Source organism: Panthera uncia, assembly GCF_023721935.1.
Source record: "Panthera uncia isolate 11264 chromosome D3 unlocalized genomic scaffold, Puncia_PCG_1.0 HiC_scaffold_8, whole genome shotgun sequence".
In the NCBI taxonomy this organism is placed as follows: Eukaryota; Metazoa; Chordata; class Mammalia; order Carnivora; family Felidae; genus Panthera; species Panthera uncia.
In genome coordinates this window covers 61,231,288-61,258,868 of record NW_026057586.1, presented here as the reverse complement: position 1 = coordinate 61,258,868, position 27,581 = coordinate 61,231,288, and the positions used below count along the sequence as shown (strand labels likewise).

General features: G+C 37.7%; 1 protein-coding gene across 5 annotated transcripts in view; it reads left to right on the top strand.

The window, feature by feature from the left end:
* Window positions 1-27,581, top strand: part of SPIRE1 (spire type actin nucleation factor 1) — a 200,926-nt gene that overhangs the window by 18,395 nt on the left and 154,950 nt on the right. For all 5 annotated transcript variants that reach the window (XM_049620471.1, XM_049620469.1, XM_049620470.1 and 2 more), the window contains exon 2: window positions 4,573-4,607. In XM_049620471.1, coding sequence (XP_049476428.1) covers window positions 4,573-4,607 — 35 coding nt within the window. The remainder of the gene's footprint in view (window positions 1-4,572; window positions 4,608-27,581) is intronic.

The following is a 27,581-nucleotide window of genomic DNA, read 5'->3' as shown; positions in this document are numbered from 1 at the left end:
CCCCCCCCCCCCCCCCCCCCCGCCAAACACTTCCAGGGCTGTACCACAGGCTGGCTCTTGGATCTAGAACAGGTTTTTCTGTCAACCCTGTAGTTAGACGCTACCCAACATCATGATCTCTATTTAAATATCTTGTCTGACCACTGTAAATTGGATCATTTCTGTTATTTTCTCTCTCTCCCTTTTCTGTCCTTAATAGCATTTATTACCAGTTGTAGTTATTTTATTTGTTTCTTTGGGTCTGTGTTCACTGAACGTAAGCCCTATCCCTTCCTCATGCATTCCCTGTCTTTCAAAAAGGGAGCAAGGACTATGTGTGGCTTGTTTGCTGCTATATCATCAGTATTTTAGTACTTAGTAGGTGTTAGCAAATATTTATTCAATGAATGAGGGGGAAGAGGCAAGCTGACAGGAGGACAGTGTTTATCTATCGATACTGATGCTCAGTTTCAGCATGAAAAAAAGAACATACTTTCACAGATGGACCCAAACATTGCCCACATTTGGTCCCATGAGAAAATTTGGAGAATAATTCTGAGAGCTATTTATTTATCATAAAGATTATAGGGGCCCTGTGTCTTTTTGGTGGGCATTGTGTGCCTTCTTCTTATTCAGCTAATTTGAATCATATTCATAACATGGCTGTGTGACAGACAATTCAGCTGCACACTGAGGTTTCTACTAGCTTACAAGTATTATTCATCTACATGAACATCTTGAATTTTTTCTGAAACTGTACCTTAATTTCCACCGTGTAGTTGTGTGGTTCATCAAATTTTGTGATTCCACTGAGGTGAGGACATTTCAGAGAGTGTGCTATGTTAGGCCTAAATCTGAACAGCCAAGACTATGAGTGGTCTTTTTTTTTTTCTAATGTTTAGTTATTTATTTTGATAGGGTATGCATGTGTGTGGGGGCGGGGGACAGGCAGAGAGAGAGAGAGGAAGAGAAAGAATCCCAAGCAGGCTCCAAGCTGTCAGCACAGGGCCCGATGCTGGGCTTGATCTCCCAAATCATGAAATAGTGACCTGAGCTGAAATTATGAGTAGGATGCTTAACCAACTGAGCCACCCAGGCGTGGTCTTCTAAGACCAGAGTGGTCTTCTAAGGTTTGTTCACCAAAATGCTCTTTCTGGTAACATTGAGTAGACTTGTTGAATGGAAGCGTCTGATTACTAACATTTAGGATTTAAAATGTTTGCATTGTATTAGTTGAGGATTTCTTTATGACAGGCATTTTACATTAGGGCTCATTTGTTTCTTAAAGCCATTTTATGTCAGTTTATAGGAAGATTGATTTTTCCATTTCCTAGGACATGAAGGAACTTGTCTAGTAAATCTTAAGAGCAGTTCGGATATTTCAGAATCAGTTAAAAAGAAGGACCTAAAAAAATTCAGCCTTGATTCTTCCAGCATTATTAAAATGCTCATTCCTTTTGGGAAACAGTGAGCTGAAGTTTTGGCTTGCTATGCATATCATCCCTCTTCTTAGAGTATAAGTACGATGATAATGTTGGAATATTTTGAAACTTAATGTTTAAGTATCATTTCAGATATTTCCTTTTATTTTACATCATCAGATAGTTAATCTAGCCTTTTAATTAACCTAATAATAATAAAGTTGTTAGAACTTTAATTGTTGAAAGAAAGAATTCACTGCATTAATAATCTGAAACCTTGGTTAGGCCTACCATCAGCTTAGTTTACTGTACTTGTAGAAAGTGAAGTTATATGATTCTAGGTTTTAGAGGGATTCCTTAGGTTTAGTTTTGGAAAACAGGTGGTTGACCTTTGACAGAGGACTCAAAAGTTGTCAAATGAAAATTTCTTAGTTGCTACTCTAGCAGTTTCCAACTGTTAAATTGAGGAATACATTTTCCCATTTCCCCAGATACAGTATTATAATTGGTAGGTAGCTGGGATAGCAGCTCTGCAATCCCCTATCCTAACCCCAGTGGCCACTGCAAGTGGGAATGGAGGACAGGTCATGACAAAGTTCAGGAGCCTTAGAGTCTACTCTTAGCTCTGTCATTTTGTGCAAGTCATTTGACTCCTCAGGCTCAGATTACTCATTGGTAAAATGAATGGATTGGGCAAGATCATTTCCAAGGTTCCTTTTAGCTCTGCTGTCATGTAATTAGGATTTTTCTGATTCCTGGGTCAGAGTCTGGGCAGGGATTTGGATGGCAGAATAGTGTAGGTGGTCAAGCATTTCGTAGTTAACCACATTTCTGTAGTTGCATGATTTAGTCACTGGGTCATATTGAATAAACAGAAGTGGTTGTGCACTCTCACAAAAATAGGAAATAATTTTCAGTTTTATAATAGAGGTCATTGAAAAAAATCTTATTTCATAGGACTCACAAGTCCTTGTGACATCACTCTGTCATTCTTTGAGTACTTCATTACTTTCTGGTGCAAAAAGATGTTCCAGTTTATCTTGTAATTTCTCTGTCCCATCTGTGGAGTCAGCCAATCCCAAGTCCTGGTTCCTTTGAGGGAGAATGGGCTAGGTGTGCTCTTGCAAAATGGGGTACTATTGCTTCTCCCTCTTTTGGAAGAGAAGCTAAGGAGTATGTTTTTTTTGAAGTTAGATAATACCTCTAATGCCAGTTTACCACCACAGGCTCTTCCTCTCCTTCCCACACGTTAGGAGTGTATGCTCCTTCTCCCTCAGTTCATAATTCCCAGCAGTATCACTGTATTTATTTGCTCAGTGCTACAACACATACAAAATAGTTTCAAAAATTTTTACCAACTATACTACCAACAACAAACCTTCTACGTAAAATTGTAGATTTCTTTGCAATTCTCTTTACCTTAAGAATCTGTCATACTGAAGATGTACTTCCATGTACTTTCAAAGAGTTTGTTCTCTGTTATAGTTGTCTTAACACTGTATTTCCCCCTCCTTCCCTTCCCTCCCCTTCCCTCCCCTTCCCTCCCCTCCCCTCCCCTTCCCTCCCCTATTCCTTCTATGGAATAGACACTCTAAATGTTTGTTGAGAGGTAGTCTGTGCCTTTCTTTGAGCTGCTCCTGTTCACAATACTTTGCTAGGTTAAGTTAATCACCCTTTCTGTAGGAGTCAAGGATAATTAATCTACCAAAAGCACTGATGTTCTGAGCAGTCATATACACATACGTAAAACTGTATAATATATGTAAAATTCTATATTATACAGTTTCATGTAACAATATATGAATATATAAATAACAGTTATGTATTTATCAAACCATAGTATATAAAACCTTTATATATATATATATTTTTTTTCAATATATGAAGTTTATTGTCAAATTGGTAAAACCTTTATATATTAAACCCATTTGATCTGTATGTTCATGTAATCTTTATTTATTGCTCGTAAATCATTTTTAATTCACAGAACCTGTGGTCACTTATCTTCTGGTCTCAATTTCAGCCAGTATTTCACATTAGGATTATTAGGTCATCAGAAATTGTGGGTTTCAGTTTTTTCATTTTAAGAGTCAGGAGGCACATAAAAAACATTATGTTTTGTGTGTGTGTGTGTGTGTGTGTGTGTGTGTGTGTGTGTGATATCATAAACTCTAAGGTGTATAAATTCTCATTAAGCATTGAAGAAAAAACACAGACTGAAGGAACAACCACTGTGGGTTAGGGCTAGGTGTGGGGGTCATAGCCTGGAGAGAGGAAGCAGTTAGGGGGAAGGATAATGTTATTGGAGGAAAGGAGGTAGAGATTAATGTATGTTTGAAGTGAGGACAATGAAATTTAAGATGTGTGGACTGGGGAAATTACATTTTTTAGTACCCAATATAAATGTGTAACCTGTTCTTTTTGTTAAAACTACTTAATAAGTGATCTTTAAGATAGGTGTTTTTTATTGAAAAAGTATGTTTTATTCATCCAAATTGAAATAAATATACAATTTTACATGTTTCTTGGTGTTCAGTCTCAGTGATGAAGAGAAAATGTTGCTGCAGCCAAATATTGTTCAATTCTAGTTATTGATTAGGTGATCCTCTATTGGAAAAATTACTAAGTTAATTATGTGGTTTTGTCTAATCATTAATCAAAGAAAAACAACCATCATGTATTAAAGAAACTATTAGTTTAAGACATTTATGCTTTTATTGAAATGATCACTGTGCCTGTAAACTGGAATATATGTTTGGAAAGAAGCCCAAGAGTCTTTAAAGATTTTTTGAAGGTATTTTAGAGGATTTTAAAAGGTACCTTTTAAATACCTTTAATGTATTTTAAGATATCTTTAAAATAAATTAAGATTTTGATAAAAATATTTTTATTTTACTTTCATTAACTTGTATATATGCATATTAAATATGTGTGTGTGTTTTAGTTCTTATTATAATTGAATATATTCTTCCCATCTTTCTATTATTTTGTTTTGGTCCTATTTAAACAAATCCCTAAGCAGGACTTTCTACAATGTTTGGTCATTCTAGCATCTTTTATTTGCATAGCTTTTCATAGATATAATGAAGCCATGCCAGAGTAACTGAGATATTTTTATCAGTATGAAAAAGCTAAAATCCTTTGAAAGTAACTTTTTGTATTTTTATTACAGGTAAATTGGGATACTCACATTGTACAGAGACAGAGGTAAGAGAAATGCTCAAAAATTTGTTAGTAAAGCAGGTTTGCAGTTCTTTAGACTAACTTAAGTATTGAACTATCATTATGGATTTTTGGCCTTCTGACAAGGATATGTTGACAGCAGGTGTATATCTTTTACATTTAAGAAGAGTAAAATGTGGAGAAAAATCAGTTATATTGTTTATTTATATATTTTTAAAAGATTTTATTTTTAAGTAATCTCCACACTCAATGTGGGGCTAAAACTCACAACCCCGAGATCAAGAGTTGCATGCTCCACTGACTAAGCCAGCCAGGCGCCCCCTCCTTGCCCATATTTTTAAAAGTCTAGGGTGTGTTAAAAAGATTAGCTTAATCATGGTTTTAAAATTTTCCCATGTTATTATTTGCAAAATTGAGATACTAAGATTCAGAGCCCTTAATAAGAAATAGTTTAAGTTCACTTTTTTTCATAATCCAATCTGATGTGTCATAATCATTTAAATGTGTTGGAATCCTCTGGACCTGTCTTGGTGTAGGAAAAAACAGGGGCTTGGAAACAGTATTCTAGTAAGATTAATAATGAATTAAATGCTTTGTTATTTGTATAAACAGATTTAGTACTTTTTAATAATTTAGTTCAAAATTCTGACTGTGAATTTTAAGGAATTTCCATGTGATTCCCTGTGTTCCTTGCAGGAATTTCAAGGGTAACACTGAAATATAAGGGTAGCATCCATGAAGTATGTATATGTGGTGTTCTTTTTAGGAACTGTACATCTTTACATTAGGAATCTTGGGTATTTATTAATGGCAATGACTAAATAAAGGATTTAGGAAGTTATTTTTTTTAATTTGATAACCTGTCTACTGTTGTAGGTTTTAGTAAATTTCAACTGTTATTTTAAGTAAAATGCAAGCTTTCTAAGGGATTGTATTGTATAATAAAGAAGCAAAAATAATTTTTTTTTGCATTCAGAAGTTACTATTTTTTAAAATGTTTATTTTGAGAGAAAGTGTGAGCGGAGGAGGGGCAGAGAAAGAGGGAGAGACAGAATCCCAAGCAGGCTCTGTGCCATGAGTAGAGAGCCCAGTTCGGGGCTCAAACTCACCAACTGTGAGATCATGACCTGAGCTTAAATCAAGAGTCAGATGCTTAACTGACTGACTCAGATGCCCGTATGGTTTATTTTTGTGTCTTCAGCTTTGGGAGTAGAGATCATTTTTTTCCAAATTAGCTCAAAAAATAGGCAAGAATGTAATAAAAATTTTTTTTTTATTGTGAGAATTTTTGAGTAATACAAAGAAGTGGGGCTTGATTGGAGTCAGAAGATAAAATTTCTCTCTGTGGTTTCTGGTGTGCGTCTTTCTAGGTATGTAATTTTGAGCAGTAATTTTTTTCTCCCAGAACTTTGGCTATCTTATCTGTAAAATGTTAATCATAATTCCTATTAACTTCATGGGTTGTGAAATTTTAAAGAGCAAATATATGTGAAAATGTTATATAAACCCTGAAGACACTATATATGTCAAGATGTCAAAGTCTCATTATTCTGTCTTATTATGTTGTATTGCCATAAAATCTGAATGGTTGTAGCATTTTGTTTAGTACTCGTTTTGTATAGGAACATCACTCATTTTATCTCCGTTGTCTCCTAATTAGTAGCACTTATTCTTTGACCTACACCTTGGGTAACCAGAAACACTGGAATCTAAACAGAACTCTCATTCAGGATTTTTAATAATCATTTAAAGAGGGAAAAATAACAAGAAAATAAGATCAATCTGATTAATTTAGTGTACAAAATAGACTTGGGGTATTTTCTAGGGGTAACAGTGGTTGCTTCCTCTGGCAAAGAGACTGGAATTGTGGGTGGGGATTTATCTATATTGTTTGAATTTTTTAAAATGAGAATGTCTTAACGTATTACTTTATTTATTAAAATAATAAAATGAAGGAACAGTAGAGGCAATGGGAACTGTTTCAAGAAGTTTGGTGACTTGAAAGAAAGAGGGTACAGCTTAAGTAGGAAGTTTTGTTTTTTAGGAATGATGGTACTTGGGGAGGTGGGGGGTCGTGGTGGTAAGGAAGCAGGAGGGAATAGGCTGGAATCCAAGTTAGAGAGTGGATATATGCTGTAACTAGATGTAGGACTACATTTGGCTTGACTAGACTGATGGTTCTCCAAGTGTGGTGGGAGGACTTGGGGGTGGGGGTGTGTGTTCCTGACACCCTTTCAAGATCCAGCTATTTTTGAAGTAATACTAAGACATTACCAGCCCTTTTATTTACTTTGATTCTCTCGAGGATACAGTGGTATTTTCCTTGGCCACCTATGACATACCACACCTCAGAAGCAGAGGCAAGATCTAGCCAGCTTTTATTAAGCATGACCTTCAATAGTTTTATAAAAATGTAAAACAGTATCTCATTATTTTTTTTGAAAATAGAGTTTTTCCCCCATAAAAATGTTACTTATATTAACATATTTAATATTTTTCAGTGATTTAAGTGATTAAAAAATTTCTCAGTTTTAATTTCTGATACAGGAGATATTGGTAGATTATGGCTCACATACACAAAAGCTCCTTGGATTCCTCAGTAGTTTTTAGAGTGTAAAACGGTCACAGTCTGAGAGCTGCCGGGCTCTGCGGTGTGGTTATAGTGGGTATTTTTTCCTGAGAAATAGAATTGAAGGCTGAGAGCAGTAAAACCACAGTCTTGAGGAAGACCATGGGAAATTGAGGGAATCCTTGATAATAAGGATTTAAGCCAGTCTTTTCTGTCCGTGAGATGACAGGGTCATTTCTGAGAATGAGGTTATCCTGGATCAGAACGGTGATTGCTAGAGCCTCTTTTGCCCTTTCATTGGTCTTCTGTTGAGAGGAAATGCTCATCACGCTCTGGCATTAAGTGCAGACCAAAGTAAGGGCTGCTAACAAGTTGTAGGCGAGTGGAACTGTGAAGGGCCCTGGATAAGGTGGAGTAGCACGTTGCTTGCTCCACATTGCAGTGCAGGTTCACGCCCCAGGAGCCCATACGTTGGGTGTTTGTGCTTGGGCCCAGCTCTGGCTCCACCCTTTCCCTTCACTTCTCGGCCTCAAGATTCCTCATCTGAGAGATGGGTGAATACAGAGTTTAGCATAAAGCCTGGCTTAATGAATGTAGCTTGGGAGGTGTATAGTTTCCTGGGACAGAGAAAGTCATCTTCCTGAGCAAGGCTCATGGACTACTAGGACCCTCCGGTGACTGCTAGGGAAAGCAGAATCCCTTTACATCATCAGGACGTATAACTCGAAGTGTTCAACTATATTATTTTAATAGGTTTTGTAGTATATGGAAATCATATTATGAATTGTTTTCTAGTTTTACTTACAATTCTCTTTTTAATACTTTTCCTGTATTCAGAAAAACCAAACAAAAGTATGAGTTTAGAGAAAGCAAGGAGGCCATAAGTAGGCATTCAGTCAACTTTCATGTGATCTTGTACCTCAGTATAGCTTAATGTTTCTAAAAGATCAAGTATTGTACCTTATTTCTCACTGTTTGGAAAATTTCTTGAGTGTACTTGATTATACTAGTGTTTTCCAGTATTTGAACTCATTAAGGGAAATCTTTCATATAGTTTGTTTTATTTTTTTTAATGTTTTATTTATTTTTGAGAGAGAGTGTGTGCACGAGTGGGGGAGGGGGCAGAGAGAAGGGGACAGGGGATCTGAAACAGGCTCTGTACTGACAGCAGAGAGTCCAATGTGAGGCTCAAACTTACAAACCATGAGATCATGATCTGAGCTGAAGTCAGACACTTAACCAACTGAGCCACCCAAATGCCTTCATATAGTTTGTTTTAAAAGACATTGCAAAGTTTTTTACTTTAATAGGCAATTTAATTTTTTCCTGTATCTCTTTTCCATTTTTTGAAGGTATAATTTGCATACAGTAAAACACCCTTTTCAGTTATAGTTCTTTGAGTTTTGAGAAACATTAAGTTGTGCTAACCAACTCCACGATCAAGTTCTGTCATTCCCCAAACTCCTCCAGTGGCTCTTGGTGGTCATTCCCTCACCTCCCCTACTCCCTGCCTCTGTCAACCACTGATCTGTATTTTGTCCTTTCATTTTGAGAAGGGCATATAATTTCAACAGTACATTACCCCTGCTTCTCCCTCTCTAGAAGTGCTCACAGCTCAGCCTGGTCATTTATAAACTCTTGATGACTGACCTGTTCCTGTGGGTACTAAGAGGCAGTTATGTTCCACAGTTTGAGGGAGCTTTTACCCATTTTACAAGTTTTTCCTACTGCCATTATTTAAATAATTTTGTGGGTTGTACTTTTATATTTGAAGAAAATTGCTAAGCACTTAATGCTAAAACATAAAGGATTTGAATTTTTCAAGTATTTTAATTGAGGCATTTTTATTGTTGTTTTCAGCTTTCCAAATTTTATCACATCCCTGTTTGCTATTAACCACCACTAACTATGAAGCACTGAGGCCCTTTCCCTTTAGCAGGGAAGAAGGTTAAATGAATAACTAGAACAATCCTCTTGTTCCCTTGGTAGATTAGCTGCTTTAAGTGGAATAGGTTAAAACATTATATAAAGTTTTGCCAGTACTTTAATCTTGATAAAGCTAGTTTATAAAAATCGTAGTGTAGCAGGAAAATGTAATCTTTACTGTGGGAAACTATAAAAGATTCATGTTCACATCTTAGGAATAGAGTTGATATATACTGTACATAAATACTTATTCTGTCTCATTCCCACATTGAATCTTAAAAAAAAATACTTTAGAGCTAACTGTATGCTAAGTACTGCTGTAGACATTAATTTTATCCTCTTAACTAACTTAAAAACAAATTTTAGAAATGAGAGCTGAGGTATAAAGAGGTTAAGTAACTTGCCCAAGGCCATAGAGCCAGTGTGTTGCAGAACCACTTCCCTTCGCCTTAAATTTGTTTGTCTTTATCCAGCCTTTATTTATCTGCAGTGTAAGGCATCTACATAATGCTGGCAATTAGTTTAGTGCCCCATTCGGGACAGTGAAATGGCTGTGTCTCCTTATTCTGTATGTGTCTTTTACCTGTGACTACAATTCCTGGTGTTGTGTAGCCAGGGACTGTGTTCCTGCCCCACGTAAACTGGGACTGTGTTCTTGCTCGATGTAAACTGGGCAAAGGAATGGTTGCAGTCCCTGAACCTTCAACCCTGTTGGTTAGACGAACATAGAGTTCTGTAGTGTAGTAATTTGTGAAGTAGTCTGATTCTAACTTACTCAGAATGACTCAAGAATTGTTCTCTATATTTGAACCTCCTGGGAAACCAGACTAACTAGAATTAGTCTGCTTTGTGGGGGAGCCCAAATATATCAGAGTTAGTGCCTTGGACTTACTCCATTTTGATTACATACAGTTTTTGACACAAACAGGAGTATATGAAAATTTTTTATGTTTCCTGAGCAGCCTAAAATAAACTGCCAAAGGTAGTATGTGGGAGTTTGCTGCTTTAACACAGAGTATAACATTTAAAAGTTGCCCATTTTGTTGGGGCGCCTGGGTGGCTCAGTCGGTTAAGCGTCCGACTTCAGCTCAGGTCACGATCTCGCGGTCTGTGGGTTCGAGCCCCGCATTGGGCTCTGTGCTGACAGCTCAGAGCCTGGAGCCTGTTTCTGATTCTGTGTCTCCCTCTCTCTGACCCTCCCTCGTTCATGCTCTGTCTCTCTCTGTCTCAAAAACAAATAAACGTTAAAAAAAAAAAATTAAAAAAAAAAAAGTTGCCCATTTTGTGTTTAGCTAAATCAGCCCACTGCCCTTTGATTTCATCTCTGGTTCATGCAGACCCATGGTGACCGTGGGATGAGTAATACCTCTTTTAATTGACATTTGATAGCCCTTAGTTAACTTCAAAAGTAACTTAAAAATGTAAGTTGAAGAAGTATGTTCAGTTAACCCTTGAGCAACTTTGACTCCCCAAAAAGTTAACTACTAATAACCTTACCAACAGATCCTTTTTATGTTGTATGCTCTTATTACAATAAAGTAAGTTACATAAAATGTTATTAAGAAAATCATAAGGAGGAGAAATACATTTACAGTATTGTACTGTATTTAACTGAAAAATCACAGTATAAGTGGACCCATGCAGTTCAAACCCATGTTATTCAAGGATCAGCTGTAATATTTTTATGAAAATATTTGCATTTGTGCATAACTACAGCTGCATAATGAGCTTGTTTAAATGATTGTGAGGTTAGTATTTGATACCAAACTAATTAAATCTTAAAGCAGAAACAAAAAGACAATTACTGTCAGATCTGTTCTTTCAGTGGATTTTAAACCTTACTTTAAGGTTTTATAAATGGAATTGCATGACAAGAAGTTAAAATAATGATATATGTTCTATAAAAGGATTGGAAGAATAAGCTCCATTAACTGCAGGTAACAATAGCATTTTCTCCTTGGTCAGTAGACCAAAAGAAATGGGAAGGCTGCTCACACTCTACTTGCTGTGCTTTTGGATTAAAAACCCCAAACATGCCTGAATTTACATGGCCTTTTGGCTGACTTCAACTTAAATGGTTTGGAAATTGGCTTGTGTGTCTGCAGAGTAAATTGTGTCTACCTTTGAGTTGTTGCTTCTGAGTATGAATATTAGTAGAGGTTAGTAGTGAGGTTTAATGGTGTGATAAATAGATAATCTCATTTGGATTACATGTGTCATCAGATAGAGACTGGCATGTTATGTTAGTTACTTGTTATATTTGAAATTCATTTCACCCACCTTCCTTGCCTTTCTTTCTTCCTGCCTCTCTTTCCCCTCTACCCTCCCTCTTCTCATAACATTTATTACCAAAATGTCTTTCTGTGTTGTAGTCATAGATGTCTTAAATACGTGGTTTGACCATAGGATACAAAATTTATACAGGTAGTATTCCTTTGTATAGTTTTTACTGTATTTGAAGACCAATAACAATTATATATGTATGTCTGGCAGAGGATTTCAGAATAGCTCAGATTATCGAGAGTAAACATAGTATTCTTGACTGAGTAGAAAGTTTACACTATAGGAATCTGAAGCACCTGTAAGTACTTTGATAATAGAGTAGAAGGTTTTCATTATAATTTGCCTTATCAGGGAGCCATATCAATCTGCCTTAATGAAAAGTTTAAATTTTTAATAAAATAAAACAGTATTTTTCAGCACAGAGACTACAATGCTGATAGATCAAGGTGGGAAGGGGCTAGATTTTTTTATTGCTTTTTTTTTTCTTTTATTTAATGTTTGCTTTTTTGAGAGAGAGAGAGAGAGAGTGAGAGAGTGAGAGAGAGAATATGAATGAGCAGGGGAGGGGCAGAGAGAGAAGGAGACAGAGTCCAAAGCAGGCTCTAGGCTCTGAGCTGTTAGCACAGAGCCTGATGCAGGGCTCGAACCCACGAACTGCGAGATCATGACCTAAGCCAAAGTCAGATGCTCAACTGACTGAGCCACACAGGCTCCCCTTTATTGCCTTTTTCAAAGTACCTTTATTCTTTGTAGAAATGTTATATATTCACTTTAAAAATTAGAACATTGCAGAAAGATATGAAGACGAAAGTAATAAACACTTCATACCCTACCATCTACTGGTAATGGCTGTTTATTCTTTTAGACATCTTCCCATATTTATATAACAAAGTTGACTTAATCATTGAGCATCTATTGTGTACTGCTTTCAGAGATACATGTATCTTTGCATAAAAGACAAACTTGGCTTTAAGGAGTTAGCCAGACAGAGGGAAAGTTTTAGATATGTGGGTAGAACTTTCCACGCGGAAGGGAATCACAGTGAGAACTCTTAAGAGATCAAACTGTTTTTAAAACTGACAGAACACCAGGCTGTCTGAAGCATAGAGAATGTTAGGGAGAGTTGTAGGAAATGTAGGGAAGACAATGTGGTGTTGGGTCTTATAGACCATATTGAAGATTAGACATAGGTTCAGTTTCTCTTCAAGAGAAGAAACATTTTTGTCTGAAATTTTCTTCTAATTTTTAGGGTTATTCTTTTGATGTGTATTCTTTATTTGCTGTTTGCTTATATTTTTTGCATATTTATATATTCATATTTCATCGGTTTATGTATCATTTCATTAAATTGTTACTGTAATCACATAAGAGCTGTTGCATACATGGGTTTGGGAACAAACCTTGCAGACAAAATTTAAGCATAAGCATGTTTAAGGTAAACATATGGCTCACCTGGTAGGGGGCAAAAATGCACTGATGACCTAAAGAGTAGCTTGTCCATTCATGGCTAGTAGTAGTCATGGAGCCCAGTCAGTGTAATCTAGAATGACTGGGGAATGTGAGATGGATAGTCAGAGAGAGGCTGACTAGGAGAGCTTCCATTGTTCAAGATGGTGTCTCTTGACATCATCTCTCCATTTGGTAGAGATTTTTACTGTATTTGGCAGATACTATAAAACACAGTGTAAAGGGGTGCCTGGGTGGCTCAGTCGGTTAAGCTTCCGACTTTGGCTCAGGTCATGATCTCGCGGTCTGTGGGTTCAAGCCCTGCGTCGGGCTCTGTGCTGACAGCTCAGAGCCTGAGGGCTGTTTCAGATTCTGTGTCTCCCTCTTTCTCTGACCCTCCCCTGTTCATGCTCTCTCTCTCTGTCTCAAAAATAAATAAAAATGTTAAAAAAAAAACAGTGTAAAAAAACCCATTATCAGTAAAATTAGGTACTTTACTTGGTGTTGTGACAGTTCCCTAATGTCTTTTGATGATGGGCTTTATCAAGTGAGAGCTTTATCAAGATATCATTCACAGATATAAGTCACCCGTTTATAGTGTGTATTCATTGGTTTTTGGTATATTCACGGAGGTATGCAACCATCACAACACTCACTTTTAAAACATTTGTGTCACCTCTGAAAATCCAGTACCTTTAGCTATCATCCACCATTCCCTAGTCCCCTTACACTACCCCAAACAACTAATTTACTTCCCATGTCTATGGATTTGCCTATTCTGGATATTCCATGTAAGTGAATTATGTGATATGTGGTCTTTTGTGCCTGACTTTCACTTAGCACAATGTTTTCAAGATTTATCTGTGTTATAGCGTATATCAGTACTTCATTCCTTTTTACTGCTAAATATTCAACTATATGGATATGCCATATTTTGTTTACCCATTCATTAGTGGATGGACATTTGAATCACTTCCACCTTTTGGCCATTATGAATAATGCTCCTATAAAGGTTCCTGTGTAAGGTTTTGTGTGGATGTAAGTTTTTATTTCTCTTGGTTGTATACCTACGGGTAGAATTGTTGGGTCAACTGGTAGCTCCATGTTTTAAACCTTTGAGGAATTGCCAAACTGTTTACCAAAGTAGCTCCATCATTTGACATTCCTACCAGCAGTATCTGAGGGTTTGGGTTTCTCCACATCCTCACTGGTACCTGTTGTTATCTGCCTTTTTGATTCTAGCCATCCTGGTAGGTGTAAAATGGCATCTGTTTTGGTTCTGATTTGCGTGTTTCCCTGATGATTAATGATGTTGAGCATGTTTTCATGGTTATTGGCTATTTGTACATTTTTCTGTTCATCTTTGCCTTTTTAAATTGGGCTCTTTATTGTTGAGTTGTGGTAGTTCTTATATATTCTACATACAAGTCCCTTATCAGATACATGATTTACAAATATTTTCCCCCATTCTTTGGGCTTTCTTTTCATTTCTTGATGGTATACTTTTAAGCACAAAAGTTTTTAATTTTGATGCAGTTTTAATGTGTCTGTTTTTTCTTTTGTTGCTTGTTGTTTTGGTATCTTAGGAGTCTGTTGCCAAAAGCAAGATCATGAGCATTTACCTCTATGTTTTCTTCTAAGAGTTTCATAGTTTTGCCTCTTATACTTTGACGGTCTTTGATCCATTTTCCAATTATTTTTTTAATATGAAGTGAATAAGGGACCAACATCATTCTTTTACGTGTCGATATGCAGTTGTCCTGACACCATTTCTTGAAGAGACTATTCTTTTCCTCATTGAATAGTCTTGGCACCCTTGTCAAAAATCAGTTGACCATAGATCTGTGGGTTTATTTCTGGATTCTCAGTTCTATATTGTCCTGCCAGCACCATGCTGTCTTAATCGATTTCCACTTCTTGGTAGTAAGATTTGAGATCCAGAAGTGTGAGTCCCCCAGACTTGTTCTTTTTCAAGATTATTTTGATTCTTCTGGGTGCCTTGCATTTTTATATGAGCTTTAGAATCAGCTTGTAAATTCTACAAGGAAGCTAGCTGGGATTCTCATATGGATAGTGTTGTATCTTTAGATGGCTTTGGGTAGTACTGCCTCTTAATGGTGCTAAACCTTCCAATCCATGAATACAGGGTGTCTTCCCATTTATTTAGATGTTCTTCAGTTTTTTTCAGTGATATTTTGTAGTTTTCAGAGCATAAGTTTTACGTTTACACTGTTAAATATATTCATAAGTATTTTATTCTTTTTGATGCTAATATAAATGGAATTGTTATCTTAATTTCATTTTTGGATTGTTCATTGCAAGTATTTAGAAGTAAAGTAGAGGGGTGCCTGGGTGGCTCAGTCAGTTGAGCATCTGGCTTTTGGTTTCAGCTCAGGTCATGATCTCATGGTTCACAAGTTTGAGCCCCGTATTGGAGCTCTGTGCTGACAAAGTGGAGCCTGCTTGGGATTCTCTCTCTCTTTCCCCCCTTCTCTCTCTGTTCCTTCCCTGTCCTCCCTCCCTCTCTCTCTCTCAATATAAATGAATAAACTTTAAAAATAAAAGTACAGTTGATTTTTGTGTAATGAGCTTGTGTCTACAACCTTGCTGAACTCATTCATTAGTTTTAGTAGTTTTTTAGTATATGCCCTTGGATTTTCTATGTGTAAGATCATGTCATCTTGTGACTAGAGATCGCTTTTTTTCTTCATTTCTAATTTGGATACCTTTCACTTCATCTTTTTTGCTCTTTCCTTTTTAAAAATTGTTTTTATGGAACTCAGTGTTGGAGGGTATTTAAAAATTTATTTCAAATCAATTTTATGAGAGAATACTTAAATGTTTGAATGTTAAATCAGAGACTTTTGGGACAATATTTATATAATTTATATTTCAAGTAGATATGTAAATTTTATGTGTGTTGAAACAGACTTCAGTTTTGTCCATTGTAACTGAAATTGGGCCTGTGTTTGGTTTCCCCTGAGGATCATTTTATTTGTAGAATATCAACTTTATTGCAAGAGTACTTTCTAGAATATAAAGTTAAAAGGCATAGATGGCTTTCAAACTAGGAGTTGTGACTGACTTTACTTGTTGAATGCTCATGTTTTTAGTCATAGAGGTTTTATCTGACATGACTGCTTATTTTTCTTCAACAGAAAAGTTCTTTGACAGTTTTGCAGATTGTGGCTGTTGCACTTGTGGGTAATTAATAAGCCCCTTGCTCTTTCATTTGAATTTATTATCTGGGGGGAAATTCTCATGGATAAATAGAGATCTTAGGTAAATGAAAAGAGTTGTGAAAGGGAGGAGGAATTATGGGTACAAATAGTAAAACTTGACTTAATTCGGACATCATTTGTCAAGCACTTACCATTTACAGACTCCGTGCTAAGCGTAGGGAATGCAGTGCTGTCCTCAAGAATTGATATGTTGCTAGAGTACTGCTTTTATAAAATATTTTTTTAAAAAGAATTGTTGATTTATTAGTAATCTTAACAAAAAGTAGCACATGATACAACATAACAGAATAAGAGATCAGAACGTGAGCTTGTTTGATCAAGCCATAGTTTCACTCGCTTCTTGCCAGTTTCACTCGCTTCTTCCCATAGTTTTTGAATTCAAACATTTGCCCACTAACTACAACAGAGTAGCAAAGAAACACAGTTGTAGCAATCAGAAGTATTTAAAACGTATCTCTCAAAGGATATTGTAGTGGATTTATCTTATAGGTTACAACACCACAAAATTATCAAAATTTCCTTAAATTTCTTTTTTTTTTTTTCCAGGGGGCCTGGGTGGCTCAGTCAGTGAAGCGTCCAACTCTTGATTTTGGTTCAGGTCATGATCTCACTATACATGAGATCAAGCCCCTTGTCGTGCTCTGTGCTGACAGTGTTGAGCCTCCTTGGGATTCTCTCTCTGCCCTTTCCCACTTGCATGCATGTGCTCTCTCTCTCTTAAAATAAATAAACATTAAAAAAATTTTTTGTTTTAATTTCCTCATCCCATGTAGCTACTTTGGAACTCTCCTCTTACTCCTACCCTCAAACAAAGCCACCCAACCCAACCCACTTTTCCTGGAGTTCTGTCATTTTCTCTTCTCTCTGCCTTTTGTTCTTTCCACATCAGCTAATACCAACATTCTCCACTCCAAATGAAGAGTCCAGAATCACAGAGGGGATGTCCTTTTCCTTGCCCCATTCCTGTCTTCTTTTCCTTGACATTGATCCTGTGTCTTCTTGCTAGTCTCCATTCTATACTGTGGACAGCTTAGAATCTGGGCTGGCAAAAGTAAAACTCTCCTTGGGTAGTGAGTGGGTATGGGACAGAAGCTGGTAGTGGGTGAGAGTAGATGATTGGGAATAGGATAATGTGTCTCCCTTCATTATATCTTATAAGTAATTGAAGTCATATTAGAAAGATCATGATGTACAGCCTCTTCATTTTGCATTGGTGATCATGTTGATTATATGAATGTGAATCTCAATTCTTTTTTTTTTTTTTTTTTTTTTTTTGATGTGAGATGAGCTCCTTCCTTTTACTTCCATGGCTGCCTCCGTTTTTCACTGTCTATCCCAGGAAGAAGAGATAGGAGAAAAAGATACCTTTTTGAGTAGGGCGTAAAACGAAAGACTCTGGGCACTGGCTCTAATTTGGCATATGTTTTGGACACAAATATTCCCTTTTTACTCTAGAGGCAATAATACCAATTTCCTTAAACTGTTATTTATATACATTTTGGTTTATTAAACTTGGAATTTTATTTTTTCCTTATGCATAGGTAATAAAATTAGGTGATAATACCAAGCTAATAAAAAAGAGCAAGATAATCATTTATATGATTTGATGCTTTTCTTACTATTTTCAAATATACTGATCTATTACTGCTCTGTAGCTTACACAAGAAAGAAATTGAAGGGATACCTGAGTGGCTGAGTTGGCTGAGCATCCGACCTTGATTTTGGCTCAGGTCGTGATTCCAGGGTCATTGGGCTGTGCGCTAAGTGTGAAGCCTACTTAAGATTTTCTGTCTCTTACTTTGTCCCTCTCCCCTGCTCACACAATCTCTCTCTAAAATTAAAAGAAAAGTGGGGCACCTGGGTGGCTCAGTCAGTTAAGCGTCCGACTTCAGCTCAGGTCACGATCTCGCGGTCCGTGAGTTCGAGCCCTGCATCGGGCTCTGGGCTGACGGCTCAGAGCCTGGAGCCTGCTTCTGATTCTGTGTCTCCCTCTCTCTCTGCCTCTCCCCCGTTCATCCTCTGTCTCTCTCTGTCTCAAAAATAAATAAATGTTAAAAAAATTTTTTTTTAAATTAAAAGAAAAGTTAAAGAATGAAATGGAATAATTAAAAACAGATCAACAATCTGTATTTGTGACATGGGCTTGGGATTTCATGGTTTGGGCCAGTATGTATGGCCTTGAATAAGGACTACCAGGTAGCATTAGAGGAGAGGCCATCTTACCAGACTTGACTTGACTTTGGGCAGGGAAGGGATAGGAGGAGAACAGAATGCTTAGGGAGAAGGAGCTGGCAAAAGAATTGAAGGAGATTGCGAAACTTTAAAATATCTACTCAAAGAGCTAGTTATGTTTCCTGTTTTAAATTTCTTTGTTCTGGAAGGGAGACAGGTCTGGTTAAGAATGGGAGATGGAGGGGAAAAAAAAAAAAAAGAATGGGAGATGGAGAGAGTTCTGTAACCCATGACAAGCTGTAAAATGTTGCTAAGGAGATTCCTTTGGGAAGGAGCAGTATTTAAATGATCTGTTACTGAACTCTGACTTCTTAAGCAGGAGATGAAAGGAAGAGGGTACTTTATTTCACTCTGGTAACATTTTAGGAAGCAAACAAAGCAAGATTACTTAAACATATATCATTTGGTGTGCATATGTTAACATTATGGGTGTAAATACTTTATTGAAGTATAGGGCACTGAGAAAAGGCACGAATCATTAAGTTACAGCTTGCTGAACTTTTACAGATTGTGGTAAAGTTGTATTTTTTTTAAGTTTATTTATTTTGAGAGAATGAGAGAGAATGCCCACTCAGGAAGGGCAGAGAGAGAGGGAGAGACAGAATCCCAAGCTGAGAGCACAGAGCCCAACACAGAGCTTGAACTCATGAACTGTGAGATCATGACCTGAGCCGAAATCAAGAGTCAGACACTTAACCAACTGAACCACCCAAGTGCCCTGATAATGTTGTGTTTTAATGCCACTTAAGTGTATTTTATTATTATATATATGTCTTTGAAAAATGTCATCTTAAAAATTTCAATTTCATGTGAAGATCAAAGTAGTAATTTCAAAGCATTACAGAAATTTTGTTTAGTTTCTGCTTTTAATTGCATGTAGTATCCCCCCATCTTCTTTCCCAGCCTCCTGTTATTAAAACAAAAACCAAGGAAAGAAATTCTTTCAGGGAGAAAGGAATTAATTTTGACAATATATTTTATTTAAACTAGTATATCTAAAACATTATATCAACATGTGATCAGTGTATAAATTATTGGGGCGCCTGGGTCGCTCTGTTGGTTGAGCATCAGACTTTTGATTTTGGCTCAGGTCATGATCCTGGGATCATGGTCATGGGATCCAGCCCTGTGATGGGCTCTGTGCTGACAGCATGGAGCCTGCTTAGGATTCTCTCCCTCTGTCTGTCTCTGCCCCTCCCCTGCACTCTATCTCTCTCAAAATAAATAAACTTAAAAAAAATGAAAATTCTTAATGAACTATTTTATTTTAGTTCATGCTGAAGTCTTTCTAGTGTGTATTTTACTTCACTTCTCTGGGCTAGTCACTCTTGAAGTGCTCCCAGTCACACTTAAGTAAAAGGAGTAGGGAGAAGAAGGAAAAGACATGTTTGAAAAATGAGAAACTTGAAGGGATCAAAGAAGTGTTGGTCTTGAATTATCTTTAACAAAAATCCAGGAGGCTTAGTGGGGAGTAAGGACATCATGGTGAGGGTCTTAGCTAGCTGACAGTAAAGAATAGATGTATATTCTCAAGTATACTGCATAGATTCTAGGAAGGCAAGGAACAGAAAGATTTATCATTATAATGATGGACCTTGGAATTTAACCTTCTTAAGGAGAAGTTGGAATATGAGGGTAATGGTGAGGGAGAGTAGAAAGAACATAGGATCAATGGATTGTAGGTCCTGGTGGGGTTGAAAGAGTATTAGAGTCAGATACTAGAAGGATTGAGCCAGAAAGCTAGGGGAGGTTGTCAAAGAGAGGGACCCTTGAAATTGAAGTGATGGAAACGTTTCGGTTACTGCTGGTGAGGGAGTGTGGGATATTACTGTGATAGGGAGCGCCTAAGGTCAGGTGGAGGAAACATTACAGGAGTGGAGTTCACAGAAGTGAGAGGCTCTGGTGTCGGGAGGGTCATTTAACATCACCCAAGAATTAAGAGAAGAGACTGACAGGAAACTGGAAGCTAAAATCGAGCTATGATGGGATAACTGGAGGCTTTATAAATGACAGCAACAGGGAGGGAGAGTAGGTATATGTATATGGACTGGTGATATAAGCGGCAAACCTGGAGAGCTTTGAGGAGGAGGGAGGGAGAGAGGGAGAATGTGTGAGGAAACATCTGGGGGAAGCAAGAACATCTTCCCCAATTTCAGTCCCAGGGTTGAGAATTATCAAAGAAAGAACAGCCAGGACCAATGTTGCCCTCTGGGGAGACTTAGATTTAGGTGAGAGCAAGAAGGTGAAGGGATCATTCAGAGAAGATGAAGATACAGGGGACCATATTTGGAGGGCACAATGGAATGGATTCAGGAGGTACCAAATGCTCCAATATTTATTAAAAAATACGCACAGGACGAATACAGTAAACTGTTAACAGTGACTGTCCCTGGGATTTATGTTCTTTTACATTGCTTGTATTTTCTAGGATTTATAATGAGTATGTTTTGCTTTTGTAATATGAAAACAATAAAAGAGACATCATGGGCGTATTTGTCGGGGGGTGGGGGGTGGAGGGTGCAGTGAGGTGAAAAACTCTAAAACGGGAAACACACATTTTGCTTTGTTACTGGTCACGAGTGACTCTGTAGCAGTCTGTTCCATTCGGCCATCCAGACCCAAGTCCAGTCTCATGACTGAGCTAGATGAGGGGTAGGGGAGCCAGAGCTGTGCTCATTGCCTTAGGGCCTGGCCACAATTCAAGAACCACAGGTAGCTGATTCTCATAACATTTAGTCTCTTTAGGGATCTCAGTTTTCAGCTAGGAGAGAAAAGTGAAATCAGGTTGAGCTGGGAAACATCTATTGAAGGTGACTTGAAAGAAATATAGGATGTAAGGGCAAGTTAGCTGTTACAGCCTGTTCTAAAAAGATGAACTGCTATTGCTTTTAAAGCCTTTCCATGAATATTGTTGAATTAGCACAATCCATTTTCAAGAAACAGGACCTTGTGATTGTCACAAGTTACTCAGGCAATTAGAAACTCGGAAATTTACTCTTGTGGAAGCCACTTCATGAGTCACAGTTACAGTATGGTAGTGGAGCTGTCAGATCCAGTGCTGTTCTTATATCAGGTGACTGCTAAGATAATTGAACTAGTTTCTGAAATTTGTTTACCTTGAGCTAAGTAAAAAGCAAGTTGCATGTCCTAACAAAATCATGTTTTATTCTATTGTTCAGCAGGTGTGAGGGTAAGTCAGCCTTTTAATTATGTATATAGTACTAATAAAAGGGAACATTAGATTGTTAATTATAAAAATCAGGTAATTAAAGGGAGAAAATAATTTTCTTGTTTTAGTAAGGCGAGCAGCCCTGGAAACAAGCTAGACCAGGAGAGTAGCCCTGAGCTAGGTAGGCATATAAATGCCCCTTTCTTTTCCCCTACCCCCTCCCTAAACATAAAATTTATCATCTTAACCATTTTCAAGTGTACAGCTCAGTAGTGTTAAATACTACTATTCATATTGTTGTACAGCAGATCTCTAGAACCTTTTCATCTTGCAAAACTGAGCTCTATTCCCGTTAAACAACTCCCCACCCACCATCCCCCAGCTCCTGGCATCCACCATTCTGTTTTCTGTCTCTGTGAATTTGACTACTCTAGGTCCCACATATAAGTGGGATCCTATTTATCTTTTTGTGACTGGCTTGTTCCACTTAGCATAATGACCTTCAGACTAATTTACAGTGTGTGTCAGAATTTCCTTCCTTGTTAAGGTTGAATAATATTACACTGCGCGTGTATACTATATTTTGTTTATCCATTCATGTGTTAGTAGTCACATGAGTTACTTCCCCCCTTTGGCTCTTGTGCATAGTACTGCTATGAACATGGGTGTGCAGCTACGGGAGACTTGAGCAGTGACGTGATCTGCTCTGGCTTTGTTCAGAAAATACTTTACTCTGGCTCAGCCCTTTCCCCGCTGATAGGTGAGCAGAGACTTAGTTTCTACTGTGTTCCTAAATGCTCACAAACTGTTTGACAGTCAAACATTTGAAGAAGTAACTGACGGAACTAAACATACTATCCTGCAGACTCTGGAGGCTATCATGTGGTTTACAATGTGTTACCTCACACGTGTACTGCGCAGTGGTCCTTTACTGTATAGGGGTCTATGATGAAAAACAAAAACAGAAAAAGAAAATCTGATGAAGAGTATGGAATATTCCCCAAAAGAAAACACGCAAATATAGTAACATGTTTACCTACAATGTCAATGGGTTTTTGAACTCCCGATGCCCATGGAAAGACTTTATGCATAACTAGGGCATTGATGTTCTTCTATTCCTGGCTTATACTGGTGGCTTGGAGCGCTTATCCTACAGTGATGTTTGAGATATCATAGATTCAGTCGCTGAGCAGTGCCCTTACTACAAATTGTAGGCTACATGGTACTTGCCGTTTTCATCAGCCTTATTTCATGGCAGGACAGATTTCCCCCAGCCTTACCTGATTCTGTGTCTCCAGCTGTGCACAAGTCCCTAACTCCTGGCTGCTTCTGGATACAGAAATCAGGAGACCATAGATGCAGACTTTTATTGTTTTCTGTTCTGTTCCAGGTCCATGGAAATGCTCATCTTCTTTTGAGCATGGCTGTGTCTCAAAAATATTTAAAAATTTTCCATTTACTTGGAGTGTATTTGTGGAATGACAGTCTCAAAGAGTGAAGTCACAGTAAAACATGACTGAGAAGTTACCCTTTACTAACTATTCACTAAGAATGAATTGATAGGGATTATATGAATTGATAGGAGTTAGGGTGGGATATGGGGTATCTTAATAGAAACAGTTTTGTACCTAGTATGCAAAATTCTAGAGAGAGAAGTAAAAAAATAAAAATTTAACATCAAGCATTTGGGATCATTGCTTGGAAAAGATTTCTCTGCCAAAAGGCTCAAGAAAGCCTTTTCAGGGATATGTATCAAGAGTTATGAAACAGAATGAAACTAAACGTCTAATCTGTTTTTCACTGCTGTTTCCTTCCTAACCAGAGAAAGGAAGGGATTATTATCTCATCTTTGATGTTGCTGTCTGTATCATTTAGGATGTTTTCAACTGCAAGCAGCAAAAAGTAGCTCAACTTTTCTTGTCTATATGTATGTATATCCGTGTGTGTGTTTATAGAAACATACGTACACGTTGCTCAAGGGTCTGGAGGCAGCAGGGCCACCCACCCCTGTAGCATCAAGCACACCTAGCTATCCAGATCTTGGTTTCTAAATAGCCTTCCCCAGTACAAGTAGCCATGTTCCTTGGAGAAATGGCTGATTCTAGGACTGGGGCAGGAAGTACAGGATGAGCCCAGGGCATCTTGGTAGGCCAGGAACCAAGGAAGTACACAGAACATTGAGTACACATTCTCATTCATACAGTGGGCAACTATTTGCCAGTAAAAAGGAACAAAGTACTTAACATATGCCACAACATGGATGAGCCTTAAAAACATGCTACTTGAACAAGATCCAGACCGCAAAGACCACATTTTATGTGATTTTATCTGCAGGAAATGTCCAGAAAAGGAAATCTATAGAAACAGAAAATAGATGGGTGGTTTCTTGGAGCTGGGAGTTGGAAGGGGAATGACTGCAAATGGACATGAAGTTTGTTTTTGGAGTGGTAACAAAATCAGCATTTGAAAGTTTGTGGTGATGTTTGTGCAGTTTTGTAAATTTACAAAAAAAAAATGACTAAATTGTACACTTTAATTAGGTGAATTTTATGGTAAGTAAATTATACCTCAATATGTTAAAAAAAAAAACACAACAACACAGGATTTGTCACAAGGACTCAGGAGTTAGTTTGAAGAAGCTACCACTGGCCAAATCTAGGAATACTTGAACATAAGAATAAATATTGACAATGGATTAATTCTGTACAGAATAAAATAATTCATGAGTTTAAAAAATGGAGGTGGGAAAATTCTTCTTTATACTAGATTGCTAACTAATAAATGTGGAAGAAATGATGGGTAGAAGGCATCGTTTTCTAAATATCATAGTAATAATTCGTTTAGGCAAAAATCATCAGTGGTTATTAAGACTAGCTGATGAAAATTTGATGAGGACTATGATGTTGACATAGTTTCAGAGGAGCTCCCCAGAACTTACATATTGATTTCAAAGGGAAAAATAATACACTGGACTAATCTGGCAGAACCTTCTTAAGTTTAGCCACTTAAAACAGTCACACATTGATTATATCAGTTTCTGTGAGTCAGAAGTTTGGGCATAGCTTTGCTGGTCCTCTGCTCAGGGTCCAGTAAGACTTTAATCCAGGTGTCAGTGAGGACCGGGTTACCTGGAGGCTCCACTTGGCAGAAGGCCTACTTCCTACTCATGTGCTTGTTGGCCTCATTTAGGTCCTTGCCATTGTAGGACTGACAGCCTAATTTTCCTGCTGGCTGTTGGCTAGAGGATGCCCTCAATTCCTTGAGGCTGTCTGCGGTTCCTTGCCATGTGGGTTCCCCAGCATGGCCACTGGCATCCTCATAGTCAGCAAGGGAGAGGAAGCTCCAGCAGGGCAGAATCTACATCTTAGGTAACATAACCCCATACTTGTAAAACACCCTGTCACCTTTACTGTATTCTGGTGGTTAGAAGCAAGTCACAGGTTCTGTCCCCACTCAGGGAGGGGTCACACAGGGCATGAACATCAGGAGGGGGCAATCACAGGGGCACCTTAGAATCTGTCTGCTATGATGATCAAAGTTAACATCACTAGTATTAGGACAAAGCAACATCATGTGCCTCCTATTGCACTGAAAGGGACACAGTATCACTTCTGATACAATTCAGAAGGAATTCACAATTCAGGACTCAGAAGGAATATGCAGATATTCCTGCCAAGTATGTAGAACCCAGGGAAGCATGAAGCAGTCCAAAAACCTGGCCTGTACTCTTCAAAAGTGTCAGTGTCATGGAAGACAAAGGCCAAGGAACTTACTAGATTAAAGGAGACTAAAGAGATACGACAACACATGCAGTGAGTGACTCTGGGTTAGGAAAAATAGCCACAAAGGACATATTTTGGGGACAGTTTGTGAAATTTGACTATAGACTGTGGATTAGATTGATCAATGTTAAATTTTCTGATTTTGATAATTGTACTATGGTCACCTAAGCCATGTCCTTATTTTTTAAAAAAAAAAAAATTAATATTTGGAGAAGAGATGAGCGTGATGTATGTAATTTTCTCTCAGGTGGTTTCCAAAGATTTGTGTGTGTGTGTGTGTGTGTGTGTGTGTGTGTGTGTGTGACACAGAGAGAGAGAGAGAGAGAGAGCGAGCGAGCGCACAAGAGAGCGCTAGCATGCGAGGGGGGGATGTAAAACAAATGAGGTGGAATGTTAATTATATTGAAATGAAAAGTTGCAGAAAATTTAAGCTGACTTAAATTTTAAGGATGTTTATTGACTCCAAAGCTAGAAGTCCAGAGGGGTGGGCTTTTTAGGATGGGCTTTATGTAGCAGCTCAGCAATCTTATGAAATGCCAAGGTTCTGTCTGTCTTTCTGCTCAACAGCCCACAGTGTGAGCTTCATCCTAATGCTGGTTCCTCCTGAGGTTGTAGGTGCTTGCCTATAACGATCAGGGCAGCATGCTTTCTCATTGAGCCCATAAATACCCTTGCTATTTAAGTCACTTTAAACTTTTTAGAAGGTTTCATTTTGACATGCTTTTAAACATACAATAAAGTCTCAAGAACAGTTTAAAGAAGTCCTGTATATCCTTTACTCAGATTTATCCATTCAAGACCATCACTTCCAGAAGTCTTCCAAGCAAATCTTTTTTTGTCTCTAATTGACTCAAATACTATAACTTGCCTGTTTTTGGACCAATCCCTGATAATGGATATGGAATTATGGTGTATACTATTCCAGTGATGTGTGTTTGTGTAAAATATATTACATGTCCTTTTCACTTAATTCCTTATGAATATTTTGTATGACATTAAATATTTGACAATCTAGTAATTATATGGCATTGTATTGTAAGGCTGTATAGTTTACCAGTCCTATGGAGTAAAAGGTTAGGATTTCAGATTTTTTAAATATTACAAGTAACTCTTGGGTAAACAGAATAAATCTTTTTTTTTTTACATTTTTTTTTTTAATGTTTTATTCTTGAGAGAGAGAGAGAAAGAGCATGAGCGAGGGAGGGGCAGAGGGAGAGAGGGACACAGAATCTGAAGCAGGCTCCAGGCTCTGAACTGTCAGCAGAGAGCCCGACGCAGGACTCAAACTCAAAACCACAAGATCATGACCTGAGCCAAAGTTGAACGCTCAACCAACTGAGCCACCCAGGTGCCCCAACAGAGTAAATCTTATATCTAGAAATTTATCACAAGGAAATATTCAGAGAAGTAGATAACTAGATCAAAGGGTATACACATTTTTAAAGACTTGACATATTTCCAAATTGTCTACCCAAAAGATTGTGCCAATTTATGGTCATACCAGTGACAGGAAAGAATGTTCATTTTCCTGAACATTCGGTGATAATTGAGTGTTAACATTAAAAACTATTTTTCTAAATGGATAGGCAAGAGATGACATCTCATTTAAAAAAAATACACTGATCTGTTAATGCAGTTGAACCTTTTTTTTAAAGTTTATTTATTTGAGAGAGGGAGGAGGGGTGGTAGAGAGAGAGAGAGAATCCCAAGTAGGCTCTGTGGTAAGCATAGAGCCTAATTTGGGGCTTGAATCCACAAACCATGAGATCATGACCTGAGCTGAAATCAAGAGTCAGATGCTTAACCAGTTGAGGCACCCAGGCACCCTAGGCAATTGAACCTTTTAACAACGACAAAAACCATATTTTTGGTTATTTATATTTTTTGTGTGAGTTGTCTGTTACTATCCTTTTCTTGTTTTTCTGTTGTGATATTCCTCTTCATATTGGTTAAGAGTCCATTATTTAATATGTCTTATCTCTTTGTTCTGTTGAGTATATTAGCGATGTTTGTAATCAGTTCCTTGGCCTTTTTACATTATATGTGGTATTTTTGGTCCTACAGAATTTTAAAAAATGGATTCTTCTTTGCTTTTAAACATGAGAGAAATTGTTCCCGTAATATTAGCAGATAAATTTTCACATTTTCACCTAGTACTTTAAAAAAATAGGTATAGGGGCGCCTGGGGGCTCAGTCAGTTGAGCATCTGACTTCAGCTCAGGTGATGATCTCGCGGTTCATGAGTTCGAGCCCTGCGTTGGGCTCTGTGCTGACAGCTCAGAGCCTGGAACCTGCTTCAGATTCTGTGTCCCCCTCTCTCTCTGTCCCACCCCTGCTTGTGCTCTGTCT